The sequence below is a fragment of the Podarcis pityusensis genome (genome assembly GCF_964106645.2).
Source record: "Podarcis pityusensis genome assembly, chromosome: 18".
NCBI classification, from domain to species: domain Eukaryota; kingdom Metazoa; phylum Chordata; class Lepidosauria; order Squamata; family Lacertidae; genus Podarcis; species Podarcis pityusensis.
In genome coordinates this window covers 4435158-4447169 of record NC_138043.1, presented here as the reverse complement: position 1 = coordinate 4447169, position 12012 = coordinate 4435158, and the positions used below count along the sequence as shown (strand labels likewise).

The window sequence follows — 12012 nt, the reverse complement described above, 5'->3', positions numbered from 1 at the left end:
CCCGAAGGAGTCTCAAAGCGGCTAACATTCTCCTTTCCCTTCCTCCCCCACAACAAACACTCTGTGAGGTGAGTGGGGCTGAGAGACTTCAGAGAAGTGTGACTAGCCCAAGGTCACCCAGCACCTGCATGTGGAGGAGCGAGGAATCGAACCCAGTTCACCAGATTACTAGACTACCGCTCTTAACCACTACACCACACTGGTTCTAGCAGTAGAGCACTATGTTTTTGCCTGTACAAGGTCCCAGTTCCAATCCCTATCTCCAGTTAGAAGGAACAAAAACATCGGGAGAGATGCGGAAGACCCTGCTCAGATCGAAAACCCTGGACCAGATATGGACCAGAGCAGCGTAAGGCAATTTAAGGGGGCTTCCCTGCTTCCAGAGAAAGGGGGGGGGAGTTACCGTATTTTTTGCTCTATAAGACTCACTTTTTCCCTCCTAAAAAGTATGGGGAAATGTGTGTGCGTCTTATGGAGCGAATGCAGGCTGCGCAGCTATCCCAGAAGCCAGAACAGCAAGAGGGATTGCTGCTTTCACTGCACAGCGATCCCTCTTGATGTTCTGGCTTCTGAGATTCAGAATATTTTTTTTCTTGTTTTCCTCCTCCAAAAACTAGGTGCGTCTTGTGGTCTGGTGCGTCTTATAGAGCGAAAAATACGGTACCTATTTGGGCAGCTTAACAGAGGCCCTTTGCAAACCTCGCAAAGCCACAAACTCATCACGCCGGGAGCGGCTCTGCTTGTTGGGTTTTCCCAATGGCAAAAGAAGGTAGAAAGATGAACAACCCCCCAATTCTACAAAACATCTGGTGCTGGCCTTCATGACAACAGCTTTACAGCTTTGGAAGGGGGGGGTGCCACTGCCCATAGCTCCTTGCTAGGGTAAAGGTAAAGGGACCCCTGACCATTAGGTCCAGTCGTGGCCGACTCTGGGGTTGCGGCGCTCATCTCACTTTACTGGCTGAGGGAGCCGGCGTACAGCTTCCGGGTCATGTGGCCAGCAGGACTAAGCCACTTCTGGAGCAGTGCACAGAAATGCCGTTTACCTTCCCGCCGGAGCGGTACCTATTTATCTACTTGCACTTTGAGGTGCTTTCGAACTGCTAGGTGGGCAGGAGCAGGGACCGAGCAACGGGAGCTCACCCCGTCGTCGCGGGGATTCGAACCGCCGACCTTCTGATCGGCAATTCCTAGGCTCTGTGGTTTAACCCACAGCGCCACCCGCGTCCCATCCTTGCTAGGGTACCTCCTTGCAAAAAAACGAGCCACCCCCAGCTCCCAGGTGCAAATCCATCGTTTGCAAAAGGTTGTTAAGGCGAGGATGTTCGGATAATGAGGGTCATTTCCCCTGTCCCCTTTTCCATAAGGCAACTGGGTTATTTACACTGAGGGTCATCAACACGGCAGCTGCGGCAACATAGGAAACCCGCAGGAATGTCTCTTCCCCTAACCACCACCCAAAATTAGTTCCTGATATAAGCGTTCCGCCATACCCAACAGAACAGGTTGTGTGTCCACAACCATTTCTCTGGGTTTCTAAACGCACCCACAGATCCCATAAAGTTGGCGACCCCTGGTTCACGCTGTCTCCCACTGGATTAATTCCTGTCTGTTGACCACCTTTGCTGAGACGTCAGTCAAGCACAGCTGACAGCCATTGGGGATCGCCAGTTTGCTACGATGCATGCATTTCGACGGGGTCCGGGTGCAACAGGGAGCAGGGAGCAGAGCAAAAAGCCCATTGCGCTCATGCATCCGCATGCCACAGCAAAAATCCGTTCTGAGAATCCTTTCCCAGACTTACAACAGCCGTATAGTCACCCCCCTTATCTCCCTGCAATGAGCTCATCTCTTTGATAAATTCAGAACGCTTCACTGTGCACAGGGCAAAATCTCGTCCACCCCGGACAGGCAATTATATTTCTGATCTCGCAAGGAAAGGGATCGCACCAGCAGCCGGTGAGATTACATGCTTAGTCCCCCCTCCCTCCCTGCCCTAAAACATGCAGCAAGCATTTTTTTTGGGTGGGGGAGCAGACACTGAGTAGCCATCACCATCTTGTGTCAGCCTCCCCCTCCAACTTCCTTGTATTTACAGGGTGGAGGAACGAGCCGTTCCGGACGGGACGGGTGCAAGCGGGAGGCGTGACCAAGGTCGTTTTATGAAAATGGGAGCAAAGACGTTAAGGGGAGCTCCTTCTCCCCCATCAGGGTGTCTCTCTTGAGGCTGCCTCCCTTGTTGAGCACCTTGACCTTGAGGGAGAGTTTCTTGGCGTTGCCAGCCCCCAGCCCGTCGAAGAAGAAATCTTCGTTGAAGACGGGGTAGCGGCTGTTCTTGATGATGGTGCTGCGCTGCTTCTGCAACTTCCCGGGGTTCAGATAGAGGGCCACGCAGCAGTTGATGCTCCGCGCGTCGCAGTGCTTGTCGTAGAGGTCTTCCGCCGTGATGACGCGCACCCGAAGGCGGGCGCTCGAAGGGTTGTACTCGGCCACCAGCCTCATGCTGCCCCCTTTGCTCAATGGGATGATGTGCTCCTTGTGAAGGCGCTCCTGCTGCTCCGCCGGCGCCGCCGGCTGTTGTGCCGTGCCAGCTGCCCCTGCAGGAGGGGTGGCGGACCGCTGGCGCCGCTGCGAGCTGGGGCTGGTGTCGGCCGAGCTGTCGTCGGTGGAGAGGGAGCTGTTGCGCGCCACCGAGTGCTTTAGCTTGATGACTTTGGACTGGCTCTCCTGGCTGAAGATCTTCAGGAGCGACACCGAGCGTGAGAGCAAGGGGGAGCCGAACGGGGACGACTCGGCCGAGGAGCACGTGTCGCTTTCGCCGCCACTGAAGTAGCGGTAGGGGTTCATGAGGGACATGCTGATGTCCGAGGGGTTGAGGTGGCCGCCCTCACCGTTGGTCTTGCTCCCTCCCGAAGGAGACCTCCGCTGGGAGCTGGGAGAGGTTGACTGCGACGGACACAGGCTGGTGTGCTCGCTGTGGAAGAGGGACTCCTTGCGGCGAGTGTGGGGGCTCTCCATTAGTGTCGCGAAGCCGTACGACGTCTGCGCCTTGGGCACGTACGGCAGGGACATGGCCGTCTGCGACTGGGGGTCCGCGTTGGTGCTGAAGTCCTCCTCGGACGCCCATTCGTCGGCGCTCTCAATCTGGATGATGTGGCGGCTGGCGGCCTTCAGGAGATTCTTGCTCTCAGAGGCAGCTTTTGCTGGCAAGCGCGGGCTGCGCTGCGGCTTGCGGGCCGAGAGGTTCTGCTCCGAGGCCGACGTGCCCAGATTGGGCTTTGCCTTCCCTTCCGCCCCCTCTGCTTCTGGGGGCACCATCGGGAGCTTGGGTGGGATGAAGAAATCCGGGATCTTATCTGGCGTCAGGACGTTGCTGTACAGAGGACCCTTGGACTGCTTATCGCCAGAGTCGCCGTTCCCCCGGGAGCCGCCGTTCTCCACCGAGCCACGGATTTTCTCCAGCAACCACATTTTCTTACTTCAGCAGCTCCTCTTTCCAGGAGAGGAGTTGGCAAGTCCTGACACCTGATAGGCAGAAAGAAGACAGGGTTAATGGTAGCTAAGAGACTGATATTGACGAACGGGAAGGACGAAGGCATGGTCTGTCAGGGACCGTGCTGAGGAGGACTGCACTGATGAGGAATGGTGGGAGCCTCTCTCTTGCTCCTGATACGGATCCTGAATCTTCCCAGGAGCAGGAGGACAGTGCAGTGGTACCTCGGTTTAAGGACAGTTCTGTTTACGAACTATTAGGTTTACAAACTCCACAAAACTGGAAGCCGTGTCCCGGTTTGCGAACTTTACCTTGGTCTAAGAATGGAATCCGAACAGCGGCGGGAGGCCTCATTAGGGAAAGCACACCTCGGTTTAAGAATGGTTTCAGTTTAAGAACAGACTTCTGGAACGGATTAAGTTCCTAAACCGAGGTACCGCTGTATAGATTTGGAAGAGCGGTTTGCCGAGGGGCATAGTTCAGAAGGCAGAAGCTGGGAAATGCTGGATGGGTAACAGCTAGGACAGGCATAGGCGAACTCGACCCTCCAGATGTTTCGGGACTACAACTCCCATCATCCCTGACCCCTGGTCCTGTTAGCTAGGGATGATGGGAGTTGTAGTCCTGAAACATCTGGAGGGCCGAGTTTGCCTATGCTTGAGCTAGGAGAAGAAACACTGGGAGGGAGAAGGTTGGCAGATTCACCGTCTCTAGACAGCATTCCTCCACCGCCCTCCCCAAAGTTGAGAAGGGCTCAAAGTGGTAGAACAGAAAGCACAGAGGGGACAAGCTCAGATTACGAGACGCAGAAGTGATGTAGGTTCCTAGGGGCCAAAAGTGGTGGAATCCTTAATCGGGAGCACCGCCATTACTAGGAAATGTGTTTTTTTCTCTCTCTCTGTGATTATTAAAGTTTCTAACTGGTAAAAAGACTCATTTTCCTTTGTTCTGCTTATCTGCTGCCAAAGTTGGGAGGAAGCCATTTCCCTGAAGCCTGACATGATCTTCCTTAATCAGTGGGTTTATAATATGATAGCTGTGGTCTAAACCAATGAGCCTCTTGGGCTTACCGATCGGAAGGTCGGTGGTTCAAATCCCCGCGACGGGGTGAGCTCCCGTTGCTCGGTCCCTGCTCCTGCCAACCTAGCAGTTCGAAAGCACGTCAAAGTGCAAGTAGATAAATAGGTACCACTCCAGCAGGAAGGTAAACGGTGTTTCCATGTGCTGTTCTGGCTTGCCAGAAGCAGCTTAGTCATGCTGGCCACATGACCCGGAAGCTGTCTGCGGACAAACGCTGGCTCCCTCAGCCTATAGAGCGAGATGAGCACTGCAACCCCGGAGTTGTCTGCGACTGGACCTAATGGTCAGGGGTCCCTTTACCTTTACCTATCCAAACTTTCCATGTTGGCGACACACTTTTTGGGCGTGCATCATTTTGTGACACAGACAAGATGATCCATGGGGTCTCTTCCAATTCTACAATTACAGTGGTACCTTGGGTTAAGAACTTAATTCGTTCTGAAGGTCTGTTCTTAACCTGAAACTGTTCTCAACCTGAAGCACCACTTTAGCTAATGGGGCCTCCTGCTGCTGCCGCGTCGCCGGACCACGATTTTTGTTCTCATACTGAAGCAAAGTTCTTAACCTGAAGCACTATTTCTGGGTTAGCAGAGTCTGTAAACTGAAGTGTCTGTAACCTGAAGCATCTGTAACCCGAGGTACCACTGTACAGTGGTGCCTCGCAAGACGAAATTAATTCATTCTGCGAGTTTTTTCGTCTTGCGAATTTTTCGTCTTGCGAAGCACGGTTTCCCGAAGTCTTCAAAATCACCAAAGTCTTCAAAAACCTCAAAAAAGGCTACCACACCGTGTGCTATAAGTTGCTCCTTGAAGTCACCCTGAGTATTAACGGTTTTAAGAAAAAGGAAACAAATGTGCAAGACGTTTTCGTTTTTTTCGTTTTTCGTCTTGCGAAGCAAGCCCATAGGGAAATTCGTCTTGCGAAGCAACTCAAAAAACGAAAAACTCTTTCGTCTTGCGAGTTTTTCGTCTTGCGAGGCATTCGTCTTGCGAGGTACCACTGTATGAAACCCCCGCTCCTGTTTCTGTGGGCAGAGACTTTCATAAAATCACAGAATCTTTAGAGTTGGAAGGGACCCAAGGGTCATCTAGTCCAACCCCCTGAAAGGCAGGAGAGCCAGATGTCTATAAAGCTACAGGAGGGAGTTCTTGACTTAAGAGGCAGAAGGGGCAGGGGATACAGAGCTACAGATGTTTCGAAAGTCTGCATTTTCATCAATATGAGCTGCAACATCTCACTTTTTTTTCAAGGCGACCTGCTGGTTTTGTGAAGCACACCGGGCAAAAATACCCTAGTCATTTGTTTTATTCTTTTATAAACAGACACTTTCTGTTGCTTTGCCACTCCTCGTTTCTTTCTCTCCCTATTTGTAAACTTCCACGCAAGATAACCAAAGCTAACTTTAGGTTGTTGCTGCTGCTGCTGTCAATATGCAAATAGATTTCTATGCATTGAAAGGTGATTTGCAAATTTGCCCCTGTGAAATCAATTAGGGCGAGGCTGGAGCGCTCACCTTCCACCGAACACGGATTCCTTCTTCATTTTTATTTACCACCACCCTGTCCTCTTTTTTATTATTGATATGTTATTGAAACATTTTCAGTTATACAGTATAAAGTGATGCACAAAGAAAAAGGGAAAAGAAAACAGACAAAAAAGACACACAACTGTGTAAAGGGGGAAAAATATTATATGAATATATACAAAAAATAATAACGCATTTTTAATCTTTTCTTGGGAACTGCCCAGAGTGGCTGGGGAAACCCAGCCAGATAGGTGGGGTATAAATAACAAATTGCTGTTGTTATTACCCTAACCCTTACATTATTTTATAAATTTGATATCATTCTCCTAATCCTAATAGAAGTATTAATAGCCTACTACATTTTTGTATAAAACCAATCCAAATATTGTCGTATTTATCCTAGCAGAGTCTACGTCTGTAAGCAGTCCATTCGGGAGTTGTAAGTGTTAGGTAAATGTAAAGGTACCCCTGACCGTTAGGTCCAGTCGTGGACGACTCTGGTGTTGCAGCGCCCATCTTGCTTTATTGGCCGGCGGGAAGGTAAACGGCGTTTCCATGCGCTGCTCTGGTTCGCCAGAGTCCTGCTGGCCACATGACCCGGAAGCTGTACGCCGGCTCCCTCGGCCAATAAAGCGAGATGAGCGCTGCTACCTCAGAGTCGGCCACGACTGGACCTAATGGTCAGGGGTCCCTTTACCTTTACCTTAGTTCTGCTGGAGAGAGTTCCACAGTTTAACTAGGCGTTGAGCGAACAATGGCGTTCTCTTCTTCTGTCCTGCATCTCTCTGGGTGCAGATTCCACTGGGGACCATTGCTCCCTTCGCTGCCACATAACAAACCTTACATGCACAAGCAGAATTCTCTCTCTGCTCATCATACCAGTGAGAGTTTCCTTTTCCAGGTGTGCAAGGAAGGAAACGCGTGAAAATCTGATTTCGCTCCTGGCATCCCCACAGCTGACTCTTTTAGCTCTCGTTCTTCCCGCTGAAGAATCATCTCCTGTGAGCTTAAAAGGCTCAATTTCCCACCGGACTCCAGATTTTCCACCTCACACCAACAGACATTAAGCCTAGATGCCAGCGTCTGCTACAAAATGACCGGCCTGAGACCCAGGGGAAACGGTCTGAAGGCTATAAACACTCGCTTCTCAACTTCTTCGCCACTGACAAATGCTTTTCCGATGGCGTTGCAAAGCAACATTCCTTCAAAACACACACACGCTTTATCTCTCTCTGCCTTTGCAGAGAGGAAGAGAATCAATACTGCACTGATATTTGCCGCACAAATGCTGGGCGCCTCTAGACGGATGAACTTCATGGGGAGGGGGGGACAGAGGTCTGTGTTCACAGTGAGAGGAGCTTTTGCTGCAGCTGACTCAAAAGACGTGAGAAATTGCATGCCACTACTGCGGCCCATGGGGATGCAGGTGGCGCTGTGGGTTAAACCACAGAGCCTACGACTTGCCAATCAGAAGGTCGGTGGTTCGAATCCCCGCGACGGGGTGAGCTCCCGTTGCTTGGTCCCTCCTCCTGCCAACCTAGCAGTCTGAAAGCACGTCAAAGTGCAAGTAGATAAATAGGTACTGCTCCAGTGGGAAGGTAAACGGCGTTTCCGTGCGCTGCTCTGGTTCGCCAGAAGCGGCTTAGTCCTGCTGGCCACATGACCTGGAAGCTAGACGCTGGCTCCCTCGGGCAATAAAGCGAGATGAGCGCCACAACCCCAGAGTCGGCCACGACTGGACCTAACAGTCAGGGGTCCCTTTACCTTTACTGTGGCCTGTGCTTTGTAACCCCAAAATGGAAAACGAGCGAGGTCCCAACCAAAGAATAACGGCAACTTGAGTTGACAGAATATGCACAATTTGCAGGCATAACATATAGAATAAGAGAACAAGAAGAACATAGGTTTAGAGAAGATTTGAAAATGTTCATTGGCTATATGGGAAAGAGTTGCGTAGAGCTGAAAACACGGGCAGCGTTAAGATAAATTCAGCAGTGTAAACAAGTTTTGATGGAATAATGAACGGTCTGGTTTTTGCAAAATATGCAGGGATTTACGATATGTGAAATGAACCATGGAAAGAGAAGAAGGGAAGTCGTCGATGTCTTAAGGGTGCAAAATGAGTGTTTTCAGTTGGAAAGCAGAAAACTTAATAAAATTATATACGAAAGGCTCTTTCGGATACCTCTGAAATTCAGCCGGTTCCCTGGTCTCTCGCAACCAAGGAAACCCAAAAGAGCTGAAGATTTGGGAAAGAGAAAAAAAAAGTCCTTCTTCACACAGCAGAGTTAAAACAGAGTCAGTAATGGCTACCAACTTGGGTGGTTTGAAAAGAGGGAGCTCCCGTTGCTCTGTCCCAGCTTCTGCCAACCTAGCAGTTCGAAAGCACGCCAGCGCAAGTAGATAAATAGGTACCGCTGTGGCGGGAAGGTAAACAGCGTTTCCGTGCGCTCTGGTTTCCATCACAGTGTCCCGTTGCGCCAGAAGCGGTTTAGTCCTGCTGGTCACATGACCCAGAAAGCTGTCTGCGGACAAACGCTGGCTCCCTCAGCCTGAAAGCGAGATGAGCGCTGCAACCCCATAGTCGCCTTTGACTGGACTTAACTGTCCAGGGGTCCTTTGCCTTTGCCTTACTACTAATAATAATAATAACAGGTGCCGCAGGTGACTATATACCTGAAATCCATTTTGACAGCAAGTTTTGGGCAGACCTTCAGAGTCTGCCACTGAGCAGCATAGACAGCTGTCATGGCTCTCAATTACGTTAAATGTGAATTCTTTTATTTCCTAGTTATTAAATGGACTTTATTTTTACTACTTTGGCCTGAGTTCCAGTTCTCCACATCAGTTCATTATTTTTTTTGGGGGGGGGGGGAAAGTCCCCATGAAAATTCATGGTGAAAACATCTCCTCATATACATACAGTGGTACCTCGGGTTAAGTACTTAATTCCTTCCAAAGGTCCGTACTTAACCTGAAACTGTTCTTAACCTGAAGCACCACTTTAGCTAATGGGGCCTCCTGCTGCTGCCGCGCCACCAGAGCACGATTTCTGTCCTCATCCTGAAGCAAAGTTCTTAACCTGAAGCACTATTTCTGGGTTAGAAGAGTCTGTAAACTGAAGCGTATGTAACCTGAAGCGTATGTAACCTGAAGCGTATGTAACCTGAGGTACCACTGTACATCTGTATGAAATTTTGCCTGATACTTTTGATGCATTCTTTTTGCAAAGCATTCCCTCCCTAATAATAAGTCTTTTCCTGGGTTGTTCTCACTGAGATGCCTTTGTGTGCGTACCTAAGCCCTGTTCATTCAATTTTTTTGCACGCATTTTGTTTGTTTGTCTGCAGAACCGCATTGCAAAATTGCGGGTTTCAGAGGACGGCTGCGTTTCAGTTCCCCAGATGGTTCCGGGAAGAACAAACCCAAATCGATTTGCTTTCCAGTGCAAATTGAATCAGATTGCTCCTTTATCAATCTTCCGCTTGGGGGGGAAAGGGCGTCTGGGGAAATCGATGGCCCCTCGGCCCCCTGCCAACATCACCAAAGGCTAGGGATCATGGGAGTTGTAGTTCAGCTGTGTCTGAAGGGTCACAGCAACGTGTTAAAGGATCTTGAGTTCGCTAGACTTGGTCCCTGATACCCTGGAGAGGGACTGCCTCTCCGAAACCCTCGAGCCAGCTAGACTAGTGGTCGGAGTCAGTGCAACAGGGCTTTGTGTGACTTATCACCTTACAGCATCACTCCGGTTCTGCTCCAATTTGCCAGTTCTTTTCCTGGGAGAGCAATATTAGACCGAGGTGCTCTGGTAAAGCGTTCCTGGTTTCCAACGGGGAGGCAGCACACATCAAACTCCTGGCAGCCCCTGGTTCTGGGAGACGGTCCACTTCATCGCTCTGCAGCAGCGGCCGTTGAATCACAGAACTGCTGGGCGGAAAGGGACTCCCAACGCTCATCTAGACCAACCCCCCGGGATCACGGCTCAAATGCAGGAATCGCAGCTGACGTGCTGAGCTGCAAGTTGGAAACGCTCTCTCTCCTTTCCCAAAAAACCACGCCATCCATCCATGCTCTCCTGAAGGAGCCGCATCCCTCCGTCCAGGTAGCCCACACCTGCCTCGCAGACCTGAAAACCACAGAGGCGGACCCTGCCTCTCAAGGGAGAGATTGTGGGTGGCAGAGGCAAGGAAGCAGCCCAACAGAAGCAAAGCAGCCTCAATTGGGTGTCCTGTGAAATCGGCGACCTGTTCATCAAAGAGCCCTTTTGCAAAGCTGGTGTGTGCTCTGTGAGACCTAACGGAGGTTCTTTCCACCAAGTCAGATCTTTGGTCCACCTAACCAACTGAATCTAACCAGGCCAGGGACCTAGGTTTGTGCTGCCCACACTGGCTGGCAGCAGCACCCTCCAGAGTTTCAGCTGGGGGATAATCGCTCGCTTCCACCTGGAAATCTTCTAGCACTGAGGCACGGCTCACCACTGAGGGGCAGTGCCAGGGGTTAGGGGCTCAGCCCGCCACCCCACCCTCCTCCTGACCCCTGACCTCGGGTTCAAAGGAGGGGTTCTACACAGACAAGTTCTCCGCTAACATCTGGACAGATGCAAAGCAGATCTAGAGGTTGAGTCTAGTTTGGAGAACCGTTTCTTTTCCAGGCTGAGACTGGCGCAGGTTGTACCGTGGTTCGTATCCCCTGCGCTGGCCGAACCGGCCAGCCTGTTCCACCTCCCCGTGGTCAAATATTTGGACTGGATCCCTCTCTCAAACACACCTGCGGACCTCGTGATGTCCCCTTTGCTCTGTAAATCGGCACGGAACTTTGCTGGCTTTGTTCTGGCCGTTTCCTCGCTCCCGCACCTCGCTTCCTTCCCTGTGGGGCTTTCTGCCACACTCCGCATATGCTCAGGGGACACCTCGACTGGGTCCTGCCGAGGGGGGGGGCCTTCTGGGCGACTTTTGAGGCTGCAACCGGGCTCAAAACATCATCCCCGGGTCGAACTTTGCCAGCCAACTGGCCCTGAGACCCCTGACCTTTCTCTGGACACCCGGATGCGACAAAGGAAATTATATATGGGGAATCCGTAGCCTCAGAAAACATTCTGAGGAAGGACCTAAGAAAGGGGGCATTAAAACCCAGCAATCAATTCCCCCCTCCTTTTTTTAAGCTGTTGTGCAGAGTGTTGATAAGAAAAAGTAGAGAAACTGACTGGACTCACCTGTAAGTTGAAAACTCCGGCGGAGACAGGAGCTGCGATGTTTCTGGAGGGGGCGAGATGCTCTCCGCACCTGGTCCGGCTGCAAATGAAGTAGGCGAGGGACCTGCGTTCAGTTTTATAGCCGGCTCGGTTAGCACCGTTCATTCATCACGGGAGAAGGCTTCCAATTATAAGCTGCGCGCAGCCCTGCCGTATTCCTCCTAAGACAGCGACGGGCAGGTTTTTTTTTATTCTTTCTCTCTCTCTCTTTCAACCCCCCCACCCCTCTCCGCAACAACCCCTCCAGCCTGCCACCGCTGTCACGCAGAAGCCTGTTGCAATGAATTGGAGGGGGGAGGCAGGCACCTGCCAACCTTTAACGCACCCCGAAGCATCCTAAAACCATTTTTAATATTATAAAAAACGCAGCTGCCCTCGCCAGTTCAGCCTTCTCCCTCCTATTTCTATTCTTCTCGTTTTCCGCAGAGGGCAACGTAACAAATGTTGTACGGAGAACGCGTTTAATTGTTCCCACTCCTTCCCTCTCCCCCGCCAATTTCACCCCCCAATTGTCCCAATAACATGCGCCCGGTTGCAAGGTTCAAACCTTCAACATACGCAAAGAGAGACTTTATTTATCCAGCCCAGACCTCGCTGCTTTGGACCAGGGGCTGGGAAATTGGGGGCGGCGGGTGGGGGGCGGGATATGCGGTCAGCCCAGA

General features: G+C 51.2%; 1 protein-coding gene and 1 long non-coding RNA gene across 2 annotated transcripts in view; both read right to left on the bottom strand.

The window, feature by feature from the left end:
• The window catches only part of LOC308467554, a 302202-nt gene that overhangs the window by 78381 nt on the left and 211809 nt on the right, over window positions 1–12012 (bottom strand). Inside the window, exon 2 of the long non-coding RNA XR_013981210.1 lies at window positions 5057–5231. This is a non-coding gene — a long non-coding RNA (uncharacterized lncRNA). The remainder of the gene's footprint in view (window positions 1–5056; window positions 5232–12012) is intronic.
• On the bottom strand, window positions 1027–11533 carry C2CD4C (C2 calcium dependent domain containing 4C). Its single transcript, XM_080989072.1, has 2 exons — window positions 11312–11533; window positions 1027–3525 (listed from the first exon to the last, which is right to left on the bottom strand). The coding sequence occupies exon 2, from the start codon at window positions 3469–3471 to the stop codon at window positions 2161–2163; it is 1311 nt and encodes a 436-aa protein (XP_080845198.1). The 5' UTR covers window positions 3472–3525; window positions 11312–11533; the 3' UTR covers window positions 1027–2160.